Source organism: Mytilus trossulus, chromosome 12, assembly GCF_036588685.1.
Source record: "Mytilus trossulus isolate FHL-02 chromosome 12, PNRI_Mtr1.1.1.hap1, whole genome shotgun sequence".
NCBI lineage: Eukaryota > Metazoa > Mollusca > Bivalvia > Mytilida > Mytilidae > Mytilus > Mytilus trossulus.
In genome coordinates, this window is record NC_086384.1 from 43,299,820 (window position 1) to 43,322,975 (window position 23,156).

Here is a 23,156-nt window from a genome sequence, read left to right on the forward strand (position 1 = left end):
GGAAAGGACATTGGAATATTAAAATGGATTCAGTGAACTGGTTATCACAAAGAATTATGTTGAAAAGCATGAAAAGTAGCCATGGCAGCAGCTCCAAGGAAGATGGTTACATAAATCTTCAACCAAGTCTGAGGCTTCACCAAGAAAATAAGAAGGCAAGTTTAATTAAGCCAAACATTTTCTATACAATCAGTAATTTGATAAAAATTGTATATTAAGGGCTTATGATAGAGTTGATGTTGCTAATGTAAAATGTTATTTTTGCCATTCAATGGGAGATAACTCATAATTTACCTTTATAAACAATGGAATATATTTAAATTATTATTTTTGTGGAGTTGAAAATTCAATCAATAAACTTAAGACTTACTGTTTTTGATTTTAATCTTTTATATTGATTTTACAGTTATTAATGTTATAGTAAGAAATTGGAATAATGTTTGGTAAATGTCAGGGAAATTGAAATATAAAGTATATAAATTGTAAATTTTCATATATTTCAGGTTTTTTTTGTGAGATTTTTTCATGGTGTGGGAATAAGACTTGGAGGTCTAATACAGCTAGTATATAGGTAGGTGCCAGTATACAGTTTCGAATAAAATAAATGTTTTATAAATATTCTTTTTAAATTTTATGTGGTTCAGGCTTGAAAGTTTCTAAGAGCTTGGTTTCTAGTTTACGCATTTTTTTTTTTTCAGTACAAACATAACGTAATTTTGAATATCGAACCTAATTATTTAGTTTGTTGGATTGCTATCTAGTTAATATATGTTCTCAGCCTCTATTACACATATATAACCTATTTCTTTATAATTTCATATGGTAACAGTGATCTTTTGAAACCATTCTGGTAAGACTTAACACTTTATATTTCAGATTAGCATCAGCTTGTCTGTAAGGATTGAGGCTGAGAATGGCCATTGGAGCTGACTAATATGGTAAGAACCAATACATAAATTAATGAGTCATTTAGCCAAGAACATGTAAATACCCTAGAATGTTATGCAAAGAAGTATTATATTTTAATTATGCAGATCTTGAGACGTAGTAAACTTTAATTTTTCTTGAACTATAACTGTGATATAATCTAAAGGGAGGTATCAAGATAAATAAAGGAAATAAAAAAATTATTCAGTTACTTAGAAGATCTTACTATCTGTAAGTTTTCTAAAATTGTTCCCGTATATACATTGTATAATGAATGGGATGTGGACCATCATGTGGTATGATTGCCACTGAAACAACTATCTCCCAGAGACCAAATGATATGTAAGCAACAAATGGTCACTATGGCCTTCAACAATGAGCCAAACATATACCTTACAGTTAACTTTAAAAGTTAGAAACATGGCAAAATGTGAAACAATTCAAACAAGAAAACCAACAGCTTGATTTATAATGAAACCATGAAATAATAACAATTATCCCTATTTTGTGCATTTTTCCTTTGATTTTTTTTGTGATAATTTTCATATCATGCTTCTCGCTTGAGATGGAAAAATTATCGCTAGAAACTAAGGAGACCACGTGGCATGGCTAACAAAATTGACATTGAAATTGACAAGGTCGTCATAGGTAAAATAGCGATAAACAGATTATCATTGGTCATCTCAACGATAATCTATAAATACGTCGAACAACAACCAACTACTTGTCATCCCTTGTTTGCTACTGAAGACTGGTTGTTTGTAAGTTCAGTCTACAGAATCACTTCAAAGCAAAGTAAAAGCAATGTTCTATTGTTCTATGCATCATAAGTGCATTTATTAACTTGTTACTTATTCCTTTGCATTGAATATTGTTCTGAAAGATATTAGAATGTATATTTCTTTTTCAGGTGACTTCAACTGTGGCTGCAGGAAATTATTGTGCAATACAACTGAAACCAAAAAGAATGTAATTCAGACTATTTTTGTGTATGTTTTAAAAAATGTTCATATTTTTTTACCAAAAAAAAAATTTAAAAATTGTAAAGATTCTCCATTTTCAACAAAGCTGGAAGTTGTTGGCTAAATTGATACTTCATAATTTTCCGATTTTACTTTTAGACCTACTCTTGATATCTTAATTATGGTCAATGTGTTATCAAACATTTCCAGAAGGTTAAAAATGGAGAATCTAAAAAAAAAAAGAAAAATAATGTTATTTTGTTAAAATGTACATTTTGGTTTTCTGATTTGTTGGATGTATCTCTTTTTTTCTTCATTAGTTTGTTATTTTTTGCAGTGTTTTTAGCTATAAAAAAGATTATTTCACAAGAAGCATAGAAAAAAACACATCTTGGTGAGAAAAGATTAATTCAGATTTTTAGTGTTAAATGCCACAATAAGCAAGATTTGTTATATATCTTGGTGTCCATTTTTTCAATTGGTTGAGAAAATCGGAGTATTGGAAGTGAACCACCTAGGTGAACAATTATGTACTAAATATTTTTGTTAATTATTTAAATAATTTATATCAAATTATTTATTATTTTTTATAGCTATACCATCTTGTATTTTTGTTAGATATAGCAATGATGTGGAGTCTAAACAGGTGAAATTTTTGGCAAAGGGAGGTAATAAATTATTCCCCTGTTTAACTCCTCATTCTTTTAAATTTTATTATTTTACTTAAATATTCATATGTATAAGTTTTTTGTTTAATATCAGATGTATACTAGCTAACAATGACTATTATTCAGAGTTCTGTAAATAAAAAAAAAATGTAAACAGAGCTCCAGATAATAGATTTAAGGGTGGGAGAAATTATGGGACACTATCGGTAGAATTGATTTGGTGAAATTTTCAAGATACATGATTAATTGAGAGTGCATCTGATATTTTTTTTATTTATTTCTATAAATAATGGACCAAACACGAAAAGATTGCAATTAAGATAATTCTGACAGCCACTCTGGCAGCCAGGAGAGCAGCTCTAAGGAAGATGGTCAATAAAATTTTCAACCAAGTCTGAGGCTTTACCATGAAATTGAGAAGGCAAGTTTATTGAAGTCAAACAATTTCTATACATTTTCTAGAAATATTTGTTAAATGTACATATTCATCCTTATTTTCTGCATGAAAAACATCTTTCAATAATTTATTTACCAGTTTAATATTTTGGGATACCATTGTCAAGGGGTACAATCAAAATCACGTGATGGATATACACACACCGGAACTAACAGTCGAGCAGACCGCTTGAAAGGTAAGTAGTCGTATTTACTTGTTTATATCAATGAAATTTAATAAATAAGGTAGTGCATGGAATGTCGGATACTGTCTAGTTTTGAAATACACAATTATCTTTGCTGGAAATCGTGCAGTTAATGCTAACACTTCGACACAAAAATTCGTTGAAAATTTGGAACTGTGTCGAAGTGTTTTCAATAACTGTACGCTTTCTAGCAAAAACAATTGTGTATTTTAAAACTACATACCATCCGACATTCGGTGTGCCAACTTATTAATCAAAATTTAATTGATATAAACAAGAAAATGCAACTACTAACCTTTCAAGCAGCGAGTTCGACTATAACTTCCGGTGTGTGTATATCCATCACGTAATTTTGATTGTACCCCTTGGTTGTACATTAACAAGAATTTCTATTACAATTGCAGGAGTAAATTCTAAGATAGGAATTAACTTTCAAGGGGAGACTAGCACAATTAACAGCAAGATTTGTTCATTCAATGGGAGACAACTCATTTTCATTATTCAAATTAGTTGAGTGCAGAATTCAAATCATAAACCTTGACTACTTTTGTTTGTTTTTCAATCTTTACAAAATATGTGGATTTTATACTATTGGTACTTGAAGTAAGAAATCAGAAAAATGTGTAAATCAATCTTTAGGTTGACATAGAAATTGGTTTGTAAAATTAATAAATGTGTTAATTTCTTTTTAGGTACTTTCTGTGGCATGTTTTCATGGTGTGGGAATAAGACTTGGTGGTCAAATACAGCTAATATGTAGGTAGGTACCAGTATTGTTAATCCTGTTTAAAAAAAAATAATCTATAAATAAGATTATTTTAAAATGAATACTGACTTTTTTAGGGTTAAAGGTTTATAAGAGTTTGGTCAACAGTATATACTCTTTATTTTATCAGTATCATATGACAATGGTCTCTTGGCAAAGTATGGCCTTATAATAGATTTTAAATTTCAACTTTTATCATAGAATATCAAAGGGGCCCCAATTTGGATCTTAAATGGATATATTTCAAGAAACTTAATGTGACTTAAAATAAATCGCTTCTTTATAATACATTGTAGTCTCCATAATTAGCTATATTGGGAGATATTATCAAAATGCTATAATTTTGTGAATTTTCTTACCTAAAAGCTTAAAGAATACCTTTGATCCAAAATGTTTCGTAACTTATAGGAACCAAGGGTAATACATGTATTTAAATAAAAAGACGTAAACTATTACTGGATATGCTAAAAACTGTTCTGAATTGTGAAAAATTGGACCTTAATTGGTGCTTTTGCGAATACACCAGAATTGCATAATCAAGATGTCATAACTTAATAGTTCTAGTGTCGGGTGCCAAAATGAAGTGTTTATTTTGTATCAATAATGATACCAAAACAATATATATGTTAAATTTGTAGTATTTGGGCTTGATTTAAAAAAAAAATAAAATCTTAGGGCCAACTTAACCCTTTTAAGCCTACTCCTTTTAGGATTGAATTGTGTTGTTGGATTGATGTCTAACCAATGTTCTCAAAACCTATCGCATATATAACCCATTTTATATATCATAGATACAGTATTTCAGAAGTTATCCTTTAAAACAATTTTGTATTTTATATTTCAGGTTAGCACCACAGCTTGTCTGCAAGGATTGAAGCTGGGAAACGGCCATTGGAGCTGAATTTTATGGTAAGAAACTAAAATATTGATTAATGAACTTTTAAATTCACCATGTATTTTTTTATGAACACATGTATTTTGAAATATTTTCCAAATTAATAGTTTTAATTATACTGGTAATCTGGATTGGGTATTTAAGAATAAAGAGATGTTATAAGATTGCCAACTACTCAACTATTAATAAGAGAAGCAAATTACAATCACTGTAGGACCTTCAGCAATGAGCAAAACCTATATGAATGTAAATAATGCAACTGGTTGAATATCACAATAGGAACTTGTATTTATAAATCTAATCTCTAATGCAAAACTTTGAGGCCAGATTTTTCTGAAATCTTGGGATTATTTATCTTGCATATTTGTCCATTTGTTGAAAAATCACAAGAATAGCATGCAATAATTTCTGGTTTTACAGTACCAGTTTTAAAGGCCCTGCCTGAACATAACAAAATGTGAAACAGTTTCAAACTAGAAAACCAATGCATTAATTCATACAACTAATAAAGGAAAATAAACATGATGCACATCAACCATTGATTTTATCATCCTTTTTTGCTAATAATTGTATAAATCGGTATATCGGTTTGATCTTGTTTTGACAAATATGTTTAAGAATGTTTATTTCTATTTCAGGAAGCTGTGGCTGCAGCAATGATTATGTGATAAAACTGAAGAATGTTATTCAAATTTTTTTTGTATATATTTCAAAAAATTTAATTTTTTATAAAAAAAAAAGAAAAAAAAAAAAAAGGTGTAAAGATTCTCCATTTTCAATTAGATTGGAAGCTTGTATTTACAATTGTTAGATCTTCTTCGTTATTCCCCTACCCCCTGTATCTCTATTTCATTTTTACTTTGAAAATGAAATGGAACAGACAAATTTTACTTGTCAACTTAATAATGGTCTGTCTAGTCAAAAGGCCTCCAGTTGGTTTAGAATGGAGAATCTAAAAAAAAATATGTAAAGTGGTTTTTTTTAGTTTCCTGAATTTTTATATACATTTTGTTATTGCTCCCTTTCAATTTTTATAAATTCCGGATTTTAAGTTTTGGATTTATGGGGCTTTATTCATAAAAAAGGGGGATTTTTCACACCTGGACAATAACTCAAAAAGGCTTTCACCAATGTCCATGAAACTTTGGTGAATTGTTTATATCTATTGACATAAGCTCCCTTTCCCTTTTTATTAATTTTAGATTTTACGTTTTCTTAAGTAATGAATTTTTATACTTAAAAAAGGGGGATTTTATGCAGTTTTGGTGAAACTTAAAAGAGCAACGGCCGTATCATGTGCTAAAGCGCATCCCTTTATTGAAATGTGTTGTAGTTTTAACATATTATTATTTCTTTATTTTAATTATACAAATTTTGTATTGTTAAATATTTAAAGGGTGTGGAGTCTCAACAGGGTGAAATTTTCAGGACAAAAGGGAGGTAATTCCTTTGTTATACTCATTATACTTGAAATTTCCTGAGTGTTTATATGGAATATAACTTTTTTAATTAAAATATTCACTTTTGTACACATTTTCTTTAAATATCAGATGTATACTTGCTAAAATTACTTTTATTTAGAGTTCTGTATATAAAAAAAAAAATGTAAGCAGAGCTCTAGCTAGAGATAATAGATTTGGAGGGTGGGAGAAATTGTGGGTAACTACAATTGATTAGGTGAAATTTCAAAAGACTTAAAAAGTGCATCTGATATTTATTTTTACATAATGTTATTTCTGAAAGCAAATGGACAATAAGATGAGGACATAAACCACCTTCCAGGTTAGGATAGCAGCTCTTAAGGAAGATGGTCAATTAAATCTTCAACCCAGTCTGAGGCCTTACCAAGAAAAATATGTGGTGAGTTGAAATATTCCACAAAACTAATGATCATATTATTATAGGCATTTTAAATTATTTGTTTATAATGGGTTTGAGGACATCTACATCAATGCTGAACAATTTTATAACACATTAAAAAGAAGATGTGGTATGATTGCCATTGAGACAACTATCCACAAAAGACCAAAATGGCAGACATTAACAAATATAGGTCACTGTACAGCCTTCAACAATGAGCAAAGCCCATACTGCATAGTCAACTATAAAAGGTTCTGATAAGACAATGTAAAACAATTCAAACAAGAAAACTAACGGCCTTATTTATGTAAAAAAAATGAACGAAAAACAAATATGTAACACATAAACAAACGACAACCACTGAATTACAGGCTCCTGACTTGGGACAAGCATGTACATAAATAATGTGGCGGGGTTAAACATGTTAGCAGGATCCCAACCCTCCCCCTAACCTGGGACAGTGGTATAACAGTACAACATAAGAACAAACTATAAAAATCAGTTGAAAAAGGCTCAACTCATCAGATGCACAAAAATACAAATGGATGTGAACAACAACTTGTATTCAATTGAATTGTTTTGTACCTTAGGTATCAAGTTAACATACAGAAAATGATAGTATCAGACAAATTCATAAGAAATGTGACAAGGCATAATTTTGTTACACTTTTTAAAAAAATCTTGTGTACAATTTAATCTTAAAAACATTTTTTTCCAGGTTGTTGAAATTACAATGTTTTCATGGTGTGGGGAGTAAGACTTGAATATCTGATATTGTTAACATGATGGTAGGTATACAAGCTTTTTTTTTTTCATAATTTAATAGTAATTGATATCAATTGTTTTTTTAAAGGTTTGAAATACTATACTATATGATAAAGTACAAGTTTATTTTTGTATTGCAAACTTAATAGAATTGAAAATAGCAATCGAGAATGAGTTAGAGAGATAAAAAAAACATACAAAGAGCAGAAAACATAACCATTAGTTTGATTTTGAATACCAATTATTTTCTCACAGAATTTTGTATGTTATTCGAGAACTTTTAATCAATTATTATGATCTATATATATTTTTTAAAGTTGCGAATAACTGACCTTGAACTTTGTTTTACAGGTTAGCATCACAAGTTTCCTTTGGGTAACTTGCTTGAGGAGTAAGGAGAGCTGTTTAAGGTGAGAATTTATTAATCAACAAACAATTTAAATTTTAATTATACATGTATCTATGCCCCTAGATATCTATGTATCCATTTTTACTGATTTTTTGTCCCTTTCCTGAACAAGAAATATGAAGGGGATATAACCTGATATCAAGTAAAAAAATAGCTTTTATAAAAAGATGCATAATAACTGCCTTACATTCAGTGGTTCATATATTCGTTTCAACTTTCAAAAGAATTTTATTCCTACATTTTTAACATAAATTTTGTGTGGAGTAAGTGTCAACTAAACAACAAATAACATACCGCATTCAATTATTTTAACTTTTTGTTTAGTGAATTTATCAGCATCTTCTGCATTCATCATGTTGAATATTTCAAATAATTACTCATGGAAAATTGATGTTAAGGTGGTACCCAACACCTTCACTAAAATTACTTTGGCTCGTTTATATTTTCATAAAATTTTGACAAAGTATTACTTTTGACCCTTTGACAAAAATATAAAAATTTCAAAAACGTTGAACGATCTATTTTATCAGATAAATTACACTGATTATATAGCAGTTTTACAAACACTACTTTTGATCATTAAAAAGCTTAATCCTCCCTAAATAACACAACGTAATTAAAACGTTTAGCTGATTTTACAGAGTTATCTCCCTGTAGTGTAAGGTACCACCTTAAGTCTCAGAAAAGTTTGGAAAGTTTATTTTTGTCTTCAGGAGCCTGTTTCTGGGGTTGTATGTTTATGTGTTACATATTTGTTATTTGTTCATTTTTTGTACATAAATGAGGCCATTAGTTATCTTGATTGAATTGTTTTACAGATGTCATTTTGGGAATCTTTTATAGTTGACTTGATAATGGTTTATGGGCATTGCTCATTGTCGACGGTCATACAGTCTATAGTTGTTTTAAATTTCTGTCTCTTGTGGAGAGTTGTCTCATTGGCAATCATACCACATCTTCTATTTTTTATATTTCACATTCAGTGATATCAGGTTCTTTTTTTATTTGAAAAATTGCACATTAAATGTTATTATATTCCAGAATAATAATTAATTCAAATCAAACAATAATTAAAACTTGACTTTATTTCTTTTCAGTTGAAAGTGTCACCTTTGCTGCCTTGTGTGGTACAATCTTCAGACAATATCCTGCAAACCGTGGCTGAACTGTTACTATCTTTTTTTAGTAGAATCCTTAGACAGTAATCTTGTGGCAGAATGAGTTGTAAACAAATTGTTTTTATTCCTGTATTGAGTTTCAATTTGGATATTTTTTTATTTATATTATTTGTATTCCATTTGCATTCAATTATTGTTTTTTAATTGATGAATCATTAAAAATTTTGCGGGGTCCTAAAGGACTTTCTTAGAGGGGGCCAGCGCAATTGATTAAACAAAATTTTTCCCGCAACAGGGAGAGGAGACATCCCCATAAATATGCCTTTGAAATGGGGTGTTAAAGAAGATTTGTATTGTTTGTTTGTTTGTCCATCATCAGCTCTCATCCACAGCTTGGTAGATTTTCATTGAAACTTTCAGCTGATTTTCTGTACTAAAGGCAGTATGTTTTTTAATTTATTATAATGAAATTTTGGGTTTTCCCAACCTTTTTGAAGTGAAAACAATGGAACACAGTGTTGGCAGATACTGAAGATTATTTGAAAGTTTAGAGAAAGTCCCATTTAATCTTGATAATTGTGGGTTAAAGTTGTAGATGGATAAACAAACATATCATACACTTACTCACTTTACCTATTTGCGAATCCAGAACATAAAGGGGCCCAACACCAGTCATTTCCTGTACAATCAACCAAATTTTTCCTCCGAAAGGGGTTTTGGGGGGGGGATATTTAATAAAGATTAATATGCTTAGAAATTTGGTGTGAGTAAATAAACTTTACTTTTTATTTTAAAACAGCATGTGATTAAAAATATGAAATGAAATGTTAAACATATCCTTGGTGATCTAATAATTTTTTGCACAGATCAAGATATTTAGTCAGTGGTGGATCCAGAAATTTTCCAGGAATATGGGGGGCACTGACTGCTTCAGCGGGGCCCTGCTCCAGTCATGTTTTAGTGATTCCCTAAATATTAAACCAAATTTTTTCCCACTGAAGGGGGCCCTCTGAAAAATTCTCTTAATCCAGGTCTCTGCTATTTTGTTTTTTTATAACCCAGTAAATAAGTTGAGTTTGTTCTCAAAAAATAATTTGATTCATGTATTTTTTATTGTAGCATAAACATAGCTTTAATTTCCTTTGTTTAAGAATTGTAATGTTTTTTTAATGTCATTTTTAAAAGTTGGCACTAATTGAGGATTCAGTTGTTTATGGAATTCTTTTATAAGTTTGGTTAGCAATAAAAAGGTTTTTTTTATTAAACAAAGAATAATTACTCTGTTTACAGAATTTAATACATGTATAAAAATTAGACATGATTTAATTTAATTCATAATGCTTATTTAATTGGAAATTACATTAGGATTATCTCCCCCTAATTAGTATTCAAAACAATATTATAAAAACAACCCGGAAAATAAATAGAATCCTCAGTAATGTCAACATTTATTTTGTATAAATGTAATATTATGCTAATGATACACAACCCATGATGCAGATCCTTTTCCTCCTTTTTATTGTAGAGATAATTTACAGACGTGTCCAAAATCATATCCCTAGAATCAATTTGTTTTTTGATATTCGTACACACCTAACAAAAGCAGATTGTGTTTGGTTTCATTTGGATATTTTGTATCATTGTGATATATCATAATAATTATAATTGGTAAATAAAATATATTTGAATAACCAGCCTCATTTAATTTGAATTTGGATAAGTAAAGGGGAAGAGATTTCTGTGGTCCACGGTATGACACACATGCAGATGATTTATATTTCCATTAGGTGTCGATCATCATCATTTAACTTTTTTAAGAATTTTTTGTGTAATTTCTTTGCTGGTTTGAATAAGACCCAAAATAAACGATGCTTTAAGCACTACCTTACAGAATTGATCATTGTGTTTGCTGATTACCATCATATAGCTACCAATGCTGTTAATAGGTGACTATAATGCTAAAAGGATTTATGTAAAATCATAATTATGCAAACTGTAGAAGAGGCTCGATAGCTCCATATCTGTATGCAGATGCCTCATGGTGTTTCATTATACATTTTACCCTATATTTCAGGTTCAATAACCAGGGTGTTTTTATGCCCCATCTATGATAGTAGAGGGGCATTATGTTTTCTGGTCTGTTCGTCCGTTTGTCGTACTATTCGTCCGTCTGTCCCGCTTCAGGTTAAAGTTTTTGGTCAAGGTAGGTTTTTTTTAAGCTGAAGTGCAATCAACATGAAATTTAGTATGTATGTTCCTTATGATATGATCTTTCTAATTTTACAGCCAAATTAGACTTTTGACCCCAATTTCACGGTCCAATTAAAAAAGAAAAGGAAAGTGCAAGTTTCAGGTTAAAGTTTTTAGTCGAGGTAGTTTTTGATGAAGTTGAAGTCCAATCAACTTGAAACTTAGTACACACATTCCCTATGGTATGATCTTTCTAATTTTAATGCCAAAGAAGACTTTTTACCCAATTTCATGTTCCATTGAACATGTAAAATGATAATGCGAGTGGGGGCATCCATGTTGGGTCTTTCTAAAATTTGACAGTAAATTTGTTCCTGTGTGTTTTTATACTATTTAAAAAAATATATAAAATAGGCGATAGTAAGTTTTATAGTATATTTTAGATAATAAATAAATATTTCATCTTTTATACAGAAGAAACCCATAAATCAGGGGTTCGACGACTTACAGAAAAGCAGCATTTTTACTTCCCAATTTTGATAGCCTTTGGTAGTATCATATTGTTTCAATATCCATTAGTTGGTACCACCTATCGGAACTAGACAGTGACACGATTGCTATAATTTAGCACTGTTGTACATTAAAGTCAATTTTCCATATTCAATCGTGTATTCCATATCAAATCCGACAATATTTAAAACGAACGAACTTTATACTTCAGTGTTTGTTTGTCTTGTATCATGTATAATTGTTCAAAGAAACCAGAATCTTATCTAAAATAGAGAGATATTTATAAGTATAGCTTCTTCATAATTTGATGCTAATTGTTGAAACCCAGGAGCTTTTGAGCTTCCTCATGGACCCTCTACCAGGACAACCATAATTACGCCTTTCATTCATAAAATCCTGGCCTAGGACTATTGAAATGCTTAGTAACGCCTTATACCGTATGTTTGGAATTTCTCGTTATTGGTCTTCTGCTTTTAAGATCAATCCAACCATTTTAACAAACCATAGACAATTAATGGAGGAAGTTCGGCAGAGAAAAATAATTGCCGTTTTTTTTTCATTCCCCGCCCCCTCTTTCGAATATCATGGAAACGCCCCTAAACCTACATAGACAATAGCTGCCGAACCATCTATGGTCCGCAAATAGTCAAAAAATAACATAAGGACCTATGAGCTACGGTTCTGCAGCTACATAGACAACAGACTGACCCAACTTAAGGATAGACTACAGCAAGGACAGATCAACGTATATCACTACACTGATGCAGTATTCCACCTACTTCAACGAGGATGAAAATTAAATGTCAGTTGCACATTTTAACATGCTATGCTAAATAATACTACAGAAAATTTAATCCAAGTATAATTTTCACTCTTATTTTTCAACCCAAACTCTAATTTAAAAAAAAACCTTTGTTCTTGATTACCTTTGATCTCATCTATCCAACTTTTTTTACCTGTACTACATCTAGTTTTTAAAAAGTTGGATAAATAAAAATGAACCGATCAAACACCCAACAGCGTTTGTTTAATGGTTAACATTGCACTGGGCAGTCGCACGTGTCGTTAAATAACAAACCAATAAACAATATAATGAAGTTGTAAGGTAATAAATATTTCAGGTATTGGGCAGTTGCCATCATCATGATTAGATTATCTAATTGACAAAAAAACACTTAAAATTTTAAATTTCAATTTACTAAACACAAAATGTAAGTACTAAAATGCATATTTAAGCAATAAAATGTATGATACCATATTTCACTGTTTTAATAGAGAAAATTACGGAAAGATAATGGAGCGTGGTATCTTTTTTAATTAAGATTATAACTTTCTAAAAGGAAACTCTTTAGGACTTCTAAATAGTGTATCTCAACTCATCTTCGCTAGCCAAGGGTTACGATCCACTCCCGCTCTCTTCACCCTTGGCGGATTGAGATAAAATTTCGGAGACACAAGGTAAGGATTTTTATTGGTTGCAGTCAAAACTCGCTGCATCCAATCAAAATGCGCATATAACATGGTCACGTGTAAATGTAGAAAGTGTTTGTAAACAATTGCCACGTGTTTTTTGTGCAACAAGCCTTTACATCCCTAAACACACGACTATATTTAGTGAAAACTTGAATGTTTTTAATCAACAAATAGAAATTCCTGTGTATGTTTCATGCACAATTGCATGAATAATCACGTATGCTTTCATTTCCGGCTTTACCAAGTGTGTAGAATCTAGACGCTACCGTGTTTTACCTCCAAATTGAAGAGTTCAAGTGCTACCATTGGTCAAGACTAATGTATTCGGTATTGGCGTGATTTTTATCTTCCGATAGATGGGGCAACATTGTTTTCACAAATGTTTGCTCAATCTGCCAAGGGTGAAGAGAGCGGGAGTGGATCGTGACCCTTGGCTAGCGAAGATGATCTCAACTGTGCTAAACTTATTTTGAACATTAAAGTTATTTGTCCTGGTTAATTGTGCGGATGTCAGATTTATGTAACACATTTCACTATCTTCATAAGGAAAAATAAAAACGGATATTACATTCAAATTCTCTTAAAAGAAACTTTTCAAGACAACTTCCCTCTGATCTTCATTAATATCGATATACTTGTAATACATGTACATCCTGAATAAATCACTTGTTATTTTTTATAAAATTTAGAAAAAAATAAACGTTCTAAAACGTTTCCCGTAAGAGCCTTATCTTTCATTATTCTGTCTGTATAGATGCTCCATGGTCTCTATACCTTATCCCTTATGACCATGAAATTTTCTTCCAATGTGTCGTGACTTTCTATTGGCTCCTTTTTTTCAGTTAATCAAATTTCTCAGAATTTTCAGATAATCCCGGTTTATCTCAGATAAACTTAGATTATCTCAGGTTAATTCAAATTCGAAAAAAATCTAGTTTATCTGAGAAAATATAGAAAATCCATTATCTGGAGAAAATCCCGGTTTATCTGAAAATTCTGAGATAAACCGGCATTATCTGGAAAAAATCGAGATAATCCCGGTTTATCTGAGCTTAATGTAAAAAAATGAGATAATCCTACTTTATCTGAGAAAATCCTGGTTTATATGAGATCATTTAGGATTATCTATAAAAGTGGTTCAGGCGTGCCATATCTTTGACACATTCCCCATTTCCATTCTCAATTTTATTGACGGTTAGTGAGTATTAGATACACCATGAGGGCGATGTTATCCCGAGTTGGTATATCTTATGCATACCTAAATATTATGATCAATGTAAATGATAGATTTCTATAATGCATGAGGGGGCTGGTCTTTCAGCAATTTTGTCCTCATTTTATTGGAAAACATGATAAATGCAGGGTATTCAATTACATTTAACGACATTCTTGTGTTAGTAGTATATAATAATGACATAAAAATTCATAATATTATAAAGGATACATTTTTTAACTCTTGTGTAAAATAATGATATAAAGATACGAAGATATGATAGGATTGCCAATGAGACGATTTTCAAAGTGGCGCACTGCGAAGTCATCTAAAATGACCCGAAATGACTTGAGTAAAACATATGAGACGGGACAAACCAACGGCCAGATTTAAACCAACAAAAGTGCATACACTAAAATGTCTCTTCTTATTTACTAGCCATTGACATTATGTTGATAGTCCTAACAAGAAAGTCTTACTACAACTATTACGTAAACTTAACACGATTAAAAAAAAATGAGGTCAAGGCCATATAAACCAAACAAGAAATACATGTACACCTTACAATCAATCAATACACTAAACATAGTTGACCTATTGCTTACATTTTCTTAGAAACAGACTTAACTAATAAAACTAAACATTGACCAATGAACCATGAAAATGAGGTCTAGGTAAGAAGAACCAGACAGACATGTACAGCTTAAAATCCTTACATGCACCAAATATCGTTGACCTATAATTGCATATAGTATTATAAAAAAAGAACAAAAATCAAAAACTTAACTTTGACCACTGAACCACGAAAATAAGATCAAGGTCAGAGTACACCGGTCAGTTGGACATGTACGCCTTACAATCAAACCATACACCAAATATAGTAGACTATTGCATACAGTAGAAACAGTCAAAAACACAAAAACTTTACTATAATCATTGAACGATGAAAATGAGGTCAAGGTCAGACGACACCTTACAATCATTACATACACCAAATATATTACACCTACTGTTTATAGTATCTGAGATATGGACTTGACCACCAAAACTTAACCTTGTTCACTGATCCCTGAAAACTGTGTGACGGGCATGAGGACCTTGCAAGGTACTCGCATACCAAATATAGTTACCGTATTACTCATAACAAGAGAGAAATTAACATTACAAAAAATCTTAACTTTTTTTTCAAGTAGTCACAAAACAATGAAAATATTTAAGGTCAAGGACAATGGACACGTGACAGACGGCAACTTTGTAAAATAAGGCATCTATATACAAAGTATGAAGCACTCAAGTTTTCCACCTAAAACATATAGCTTTTGAAAAGTTATCTTACATCGCCGCCGCCGTAGCAGACGCAGATGCCGGATCACTTTCCCCAAGTCGAGCTTAAAGCGATAAAAGTCGCAGGCTCGAAAAAACGAAAAAAACGAAAAAAGGTGCGAGTCAAGGCTCCACTTTGAATGTGTACTTTGAACTATATTTGCCTATATTTAATAATTTAACCGTTTAGCTCTTGGACGCACGGTGTGTTTGATTCATTGGCAATCATACCAACACATACATAAGTTAACATTGATGCATATTCTTTTAATATATACATTTTTTTTGTTTGAAATATAATCTTAAAATTCATCTTGAAAAATAGTGGAAAACAGTTCAATATTTGACCAGAGGGTCGACTAAAGACGGTCAGTCTTGAGATTTCCAGGTACCAAGAGGACATTTTTGAAGTAAAGCATAACATGTTATCGTTTTTTCAGTACGTGTTCTCATTGAAAAATGAAGCTATTTACATCAGTAACCCATTCAATAAGCTTTAACCTCATCAAATCGATAGAAATGGTTTAAATAAAGAAAAATGCAACTTTTAAATTTATTTCATCCTCATAACATGAAATGGGTGGTCTTGGATATATAATTCAAATCATATCTGATATGGATACTTTTCAATTTTCACACTAAACTAAAAATGAAATTAAACTTTCATAATAAGGTAATCTAAATTCCAACGATTCGTATTGATCATTATAAAAAACTTATTTACTCAGTATTGCGTAGCAGCACGTCATTGAGCAACCTCATGGTTTTTGACAAATCTGTTAAGAAATTTCAAGGAGTAAAACTCATTTTGATACACTTAGGGTCCTTGCCGTTTCGGAATTAGGGACAATCAAGCGGTGAAAATTAGTTTTCGGGTTTCCAGACAGTTCCCTATGTTTAAGTGTATTGCTTTCTTTAAAATTGTAGTTTAAAGACTCGAATTGCTAAGGTTTTTTTATAATGATATTGGGCCCCGTTTGAAATTGGTCCACTTTGAGGTCAAAAGGGTCCAAAAACTAAACTTTGTTTGATAGTTTATTCAAAAATTGAATCTTTGTGGCTTTTTGACGGATATACTGAATCCAACACAAAAAATTATACTTTAACAGTAACACTGTCTCGCGTTAGGTTGAAGGTTGGCGCGCCGGTCAAAACGTTTAAACCCGCTGCACATTTTATATGCCCCTGTCCTGATTAGACACGGATTCATGCATGTTCACCTTTGATCTTGACTTTCAACAAATAAACTTGCAATATTTCCAAAGCAAGTGTATTTGTGAAAAGTACACTTAGTTAGATACAATCAAAACAAGTATACTTTTAGTAAATGAGAAAGGTGAGAAACAACTCGATAAGTAAACCTTTTTAGCAAGGAAAGTCAACAAAAACAACTTCAAAAGATGAGAATAAACATTTTGTTCACTTTGTAGATATTAACTTGTTCAGAAGAAGTTAACAAGTGCACTTTCTGAAAGTCGGAGAGTTTAGAAAAAAACTAAACAAGTACACAAAATGAAGTATACAAGATGTGTTGCAATGCTACTATCAGACTAGTTTTATGTTACAAGTGAACAAAGACCATGTACACAAGGCGAGTCTATACTTTTTTGTTCACTTTGTCAAAGTCAACTTGTTCAGAAGAAGTTAACAAGTACACTTTCTGAAAGTCGAATTGTTTAGAAAATAACTAAACAAGTACACACAATCAAGTTAACAAGGTTGAATATAATGCAACATTACCACTTATTTATGTCAACAAGTTGAGCTGAGAACTGTTCAACTCGTGACTATTATAAGCTTCCAAAAAATTAATGCTTCCATAATGTCGACTTGTTGAGATAATAAAGTCGACATATCGAGATAATATGTCGACTTATCGTTATAATATATCAATTTGCCAAAACAATTATCTGGGCAACTGGTCATTTCGATGGCAGCTGTATGCCACCATACAAACGTACAAGAGATCTGTAAGCAAATAAAGCTTGAGCGGCATTGGGAGGCAAGTATATGTTACCCCGTGTACGTTATAATCGTTCGTAAAATTTTAAACCGATATGTGGATGGAGGCATCTTGGTCAGGTCTTACCATTTCGACCCTCTACATGACCCCCGTGATGAAAACGTAACATATGGATATCATGGGATCAATCAGTCGATTCATTGTCTAATATATCAAAAAGTCCAACAATAAACGAAAGCTGGTATGATAAAATAGTAAGCATGGCAAGTCTAATGAGATCTACCGCCAGCTTGTCAGAAAATTTTTGTCAAACTTTTCGATTTATTGCATAAAAAGTGTTTATTTTTTATCTAAACATTTTTTATCTTGCTTTATTTTGCAGTTCTTAATTGTTGCCTCGAAACCTTTAGAAACTAGACTAAACTAACTAAACGAGTAAATTGGAAATCTTAAGGTTCATGTGGACCCTTTTGCTAAAATGGCTGCATTTTTACCTCAAAGTTTTCTCAATTTACAGACAAACCCGTGCATCTGGAAAATATTTCAGGTATAGCATGCCCTAGATGACTAAAATTGTCTATGAACATGCTATTCAAGAACAAGAATGTGTCTATATTATACGGATGCCCCACTCGCACTATCATTTTTTATGTTCAGTGGACCGTGAAATTGGGATCAAAACTCTAATTTGGAATTTAAATTAGAAAGATCACGAATCACATAGGGAGCATGTGTACCTAGATTCAAGTTTTTATTGGACTTCAACTTAATCAAAAACTACCTTGATCAAAACCTTCAACCTGAAGCGGGACAAACGAACGAACGAATGGACTGACGAGCAGACCGAAAAACATAATGCTGTAAGAAGATCATAAAAAAACCGATAACACCAAAGATTTTACTGATAACCATAGTGGTTGGTTGTAGTTTTAAAAACGGAAGGAGTAAGGTTAAAAGTATGATTTTAAAATACACATGGACATTCCTGTATCTACCTATCCTGAACACCGACGCCTAGTTTTGGGACATTTTACCCCTGAAATATTGCCAGTTTAGAAAATACCCCTGAAATATGACAGTTTATAAATATCCCACACAAAAAAGTATTGTATGAAAAAATGGAACTTAGTCTACAAATTGCCTACAATCCCAGCTGAGCGATTCTTGCTTATTGGGGCGTCTAGTAGTTTTGTTACAAATCGCATGTCCCGCATGCTACGTGATTCACTAATATATCATTCAATTGATATATTTTTTTATTAAGGGAGTGTAGCGTATCAGAACATCGGATTTTAATGAGATTGCAAAATTAAGATGCAAACCTAATATACAAAAGTGACAAGAAAGCCTCCAATTTAGTATAATGGTAAAGTTTTTCAAGAGTGATTTTATTATACTTTTCCTTTACAATATGTTCAATTCACAATACATTTTTTCTCTCTCGCTATTTTACGAAACTTTCCTTTTTTCAAACTAAAAGTTAATTGGAAAAAATAGAGGCGAAGCATACCAAAGGGACCTGTTAACTCATCAGTCGAAATTACACAGACAATGGCAAAAATAAAAATAATAGAAAGACAAACAAGAGTACACACACACAACATATAAACCCAAAGACTAAGCACCACGAACCCCAACAAAAACAAAAAGTGATCTCAGGTGATCCGGAAGGGTAAGCAGATCCTGCTCTACATATGGCTTCCGTCGTGAAATAATCCGACTCATCATATAGATACTAAGCACAAACTATATACAAAGTCTCGATCTAAGAGTATGCATCTAATGTTAATTCAAGTTCAACCAAGAAATTAGCTATGTTTCCCCACACTAAAATATCAAACATCTAACAAATCTGTCGTTTAAGATATTTCTAAGAGTCTGAGTTGAAAACTGTAACAAGAAATGATTCAATTAAACCTGTACAAAACGAGTTAACAGGGGCTTCGAATTAGGTGACAAGATGGAATGAGTTATAATAACAATTAAGACAAAACCAAAGCAATAGCGTTAATGAGCCTATAATTAAATTGGTAAAACGGCTACAATATTTTACATGACGAATATCTACATATTTTAGGCAACATGGCAATAAATAAAAGTGTTCCCTTTTCCGACGTCAAATCTTTAAATTAGTTCGAATCCTCAAAATCTAGTCCATATTGTTTGCTGTAAAAAAGCTTTCCATCCTTAAGACGGATTCCAAGTGCTGCATCTTTCACTGCAAACGGAAATGAAGCGTCTGACTTTGGCATAACAGATTCCGAAGCTGCCATCATATCGACGATTCTTCGGAATACGTTGTCCCAGGACGTAGAGTCGGTTGAGCATGGCACTTCTTTGGGTGTTTCTACCAATATTCTTCGTTCAGATGGTACCTGAAATGAATAAAAAAACGTGCTCAATTTTAATATCGTGGACCCCCCTTTTTTTACAATGCGTGTGCAGATAACACGAAGCGATATATATGTGAACGGTATTTATAGTCCACTGGTATCCTGGTCCTGTTACGAGCAAACGGTAACATTCAAATTACAGATTACTTCACAGTTATATTTAGGTCCTCATCGCGGTCGACATTCACTACAAAACAGATAAAAAAAAAGCTCGGAGAGCCTCGCTTGTCTTCTACGGTATTCGATATAAAATAGAGGCTACAAAGAGTCTCCAAAGAAGGCTCACCTCGAATGTTTGTCATATGATTATGTGCTGTTCAATTAATCTATATTTAAGCGTGTTTAAACATGCCTTTAAAATATTCTTTTTATCTATCATAGTTTCTGCAAAAAAAACAAAAACACAAAAAATATTTTCAAAATCTTTCAAGATGCAATAAATTCATTGACATTTTCGGTCAAATTGGCGTATTTGAAGGTCTTAATATGTGTTTTTCGAAGTGCCTCTATATTACAAACTGATGACACTTTCGTAGATTCTGTGTGGAAAATATGGAAAAACTAAAACAGAAACTTTACTTAATATAATGCTGCTGAATTATTTGCTGTTTAAAATTATTTCTCTTTACTGTATCTTTGGTAGTTTTAAGATCACAACAGGGGGTTTCTTTTTTTATTTTATCGTTTGTTCAATTGATTTGAAACTTATTTCAGACTTAGGATGCTGACAAAGTATGCATACAGGTCTAATGTAGAGCCTGTATAGAAATCGTGTGGTCAAGAACATGTGTTTGCGTCGATCTTATAAAGCTGTTGTATGGGGGTCTCATTGGGGGGTTCTGATCCCGGATCCCGCTTACTGTTTTGTCATATTCCCGTATCCCGCTTACACTATGTACGTAAGCAATTCTAATTTTTTGTCATTTCCCGGGTCCCGCAAAACCTCATTTCCCGTTTTCACGCCACAATAATTTGACTTTCACGTGTCACGCTTACAAAAAATCGGCAATCCCGCGTCACGCTTAAACCCCAATGAGACCCACTTGTATCATTTTCGAATATCTCCGTGACACTACCTTTCATTCTTAAACTGTAAAATCTAAACTTTTTTACAAAAAAAACAACATTGATGGGCGTTGCGTAATAAATGAGAATTTAAGCAGGTGGACAGCTATTCGACGACAGTCTTTGAGACACAGGTTCATATGGCCACCAGTAGGTCAAGAAGTCTTGTTTTTTCAAGACTAAAAAAGAACCATCCTTTAACTGTCGAGCAAATTATTACGACGAAAGGCGTCAAAGAAAAATTTAATAGCCTTTCAAGATGTCATAATTATTTGGACTAGATTGTAAGATGCACATGTGTCACTATTTCTCAATTGGTTTATCTGACCTTGACCTCATTTTCTTGGATCATGTTAAGATCTGTAAAGTTTTTGTGTAACTTGTAGTAAAGCTTTATATTTAGAACTATCAACATAAAATCAATGGTTAGTAAAGAAGTCGAGACATTTCAGCGTGTATTAAACATGTTAATAGTCGAGAAAATTTAAAAAAAAATGGACTATGTCAAAACGTTTAGACAAAATATCCGTATGTTCCTACTACAGTAACTGTATTAACCAACTATTGGCACTTATGTTATTCACAGAAGTCCACACAATAAGTAACTTGAATCCACAAAAAACATAAACACATATATATATATATATTTGAATTTCAACTTACAACGTCATTTGGAGCTTTGGTCATCTTCACAAACGTCGTATTTTTGTTTCCAAGACTGGCAAGAGTGTTTGTAAGTTGGTCGCTTCTTTTTATCTCTTCCATGGGCGAAACTGTTAACTGCTCGCATGTGTTTTGAGCATTAGATGGATCTAACGTTGCGTCATGTCTTGTGTGTGTGGTATCATCATCTTGGCTATCAACTTCAAGCTCGTGTGTTGATGTTGCATCGTTGAGATGAATATTTGGATTACTATAGGATCTAGATCTGTATTTGTGAAGCCTCCCGCTGGACTCGTCTTCCGGAACATCAGTTATTTTTAGGTCAACTTGACTTTTAGGATTACCTATATCAACATCATCTAATAAATCTTTTTGTCTCGCCAGACGTCTCATTCTTGCTCGTCTATTCTGAAACCATGTGCTGATGAAATTCTCAGTTTTCCCTATTGCTTTCGACAATCTTACTTTTTGAGCCCTGTCTGGCCATTTGGATGTTTTGAATAAACTTTCCAGTTTTTCAAGGTCTTTGGAATTAATTATTGTCCTACGTCTTCTTTTTTTGAGAACGAAATGTTTGTTTCTCCCTTTTGGTTGAGTGGTCTCCATTTTGAACCCTTTTTCAACTGGTACCCTACTACTATTTTGTACCAGTTTCGTAGTACACCCCTTTTAAGGTTTTTGGTAGGGAGATTCTCAAAAGTCATTATGAATACGCAAGTGTATTAAAAAAAAGTTAACTAACAATTAATTTTACCTTATAACTACTAAATAATTGATTGAGTGGATGGTTGGCGAGCATAAATACAAATATTTTTTTTTATATTTTACTTCAAAGAGTTCATATGAACCAGCAATGAAACTGTCTACTAGGATGCGGTTCATACGCTGTTTGGTGATCGATCGGTTGCCCGGGTATATTTAAATATTTTTGGACGTGAGGTCCTCATGTACCTAATCTTTATGCCCCCACTTAGCTAGGGCATTATGTTTGTTGGTCTGTGTATCCTTTCGTTCATCCGTCTGTCTGTCCCGCTTCAGATGAAAGTTTTCGGACAACCCGGGTAGTTTTTGATGAGGCTGAAATCCAATCAACTTGAAAATTGTTGAAGGCCGTACGGTGACCTATAGTTGTTAATGTTTGTGTCATTTTGGTCTTTTGTGGATAGTTGTCTCATTGGCAATCATACCACATCTTCTTTTTTATATCAGTACACATGTTCCCTATGCTATGATCTTTCTACTTTTAATGTCAAATTATAATTGTTATCCCATTTTCCCGGTCCACTGAACATAGAAAATGAAATGAAATGGTCCTTTACAAGTCCTATATTATAGTATCCCACAATTTTGTA

General features: G+C 32.1%; 1 protein-coding gene and 2 long non-coding RNA genes across 4 annotated transcripts; 2 read left to right on the top strand and 1 right to left on the bottom strand.

Moving 5' to 3' along the window:
* The first annotated feature begins 498 nt into the window (after positions 1 to 498).
* On the top strand, positions 499 to 2,975 carry LOC134692150 (uncharacterized). The gene is made up of 3 exons (XR_010102243.1): positions 499 to 571; positions 877 to 938; positions 1,838 to 2,975. It is a non-coding gene; the product is annotated as an uncharacterized LOC134692150 (long non-coding RNA).
* Positions 2,976 to 2,985: 10 nt separating this feature from the next.
* LOC134692149 (uncharacterized) lies at positions 2,986 to 9,464 on the top strand. Of its 2 annotated transcripts, XR_010102241.1 has the most exons (7): positions 2,986 to 3,189; positions 3,891 to 3,958; positions 4,809 to 4,873; positions 5,498 to 6,719; positions 7,438 to 7,507; positions 7,836 to 7,894; positions 8,991 to 9,464. It is a non-coding gene; the product is annotated as an uncharacterized LOC134692149 (long non-coding RNA). The 2 variants fall into 2 exon arrangements; XR_010102242.1 differs by lacking the exon at positions 7,836 to 7,894.
* A 10,221-nt stretch (positions 9,465 to 19,685) lies between these two features.
* On the bottom strand, positions 19,686 to 22,427 carry LOC134692151 (homeobox protein SMOX-3-like). The gene is made up of 2 exons (XM_063552591.1): positions 21,805 to 22,427; positions 19,686 to 20,058 (listed from the first exon to the last, which is right to left on the bottom strand). Exons 1-2 carry the CDS (start codon positions 22,408 to 22,410, stop codon positions 19,813 to 19,815), a joined length of 852 nt encoding a protein of 283 aa, XP_063408661.1. The 5' UTR covers positions 22,411 to 22,427; the 3' UTR covers positions 19,686 to 19,812.
* Positions 22,428 to 23,156: the final 729 nt, after the last annotated feature.

What these genes read in the sequence shown, in the direction of transcription:
- LOC134692151 (XM_063552591.1), bottom strand. Translation starts at nt 22,410, where the DNA reads ATGGAGACCACTCAACCAAAAGGGAGAAACAAACATTTCGTTCTCAAA. An exon ending in CCAAAGCTCCAAATGACGTT is followed by an intron (nt 20,059 to 21,804) that starts GTAAGTTGAAAT and finishes TATTCATTTCAG; the next exon opens with GTACCATCTGAACGAAGAAT.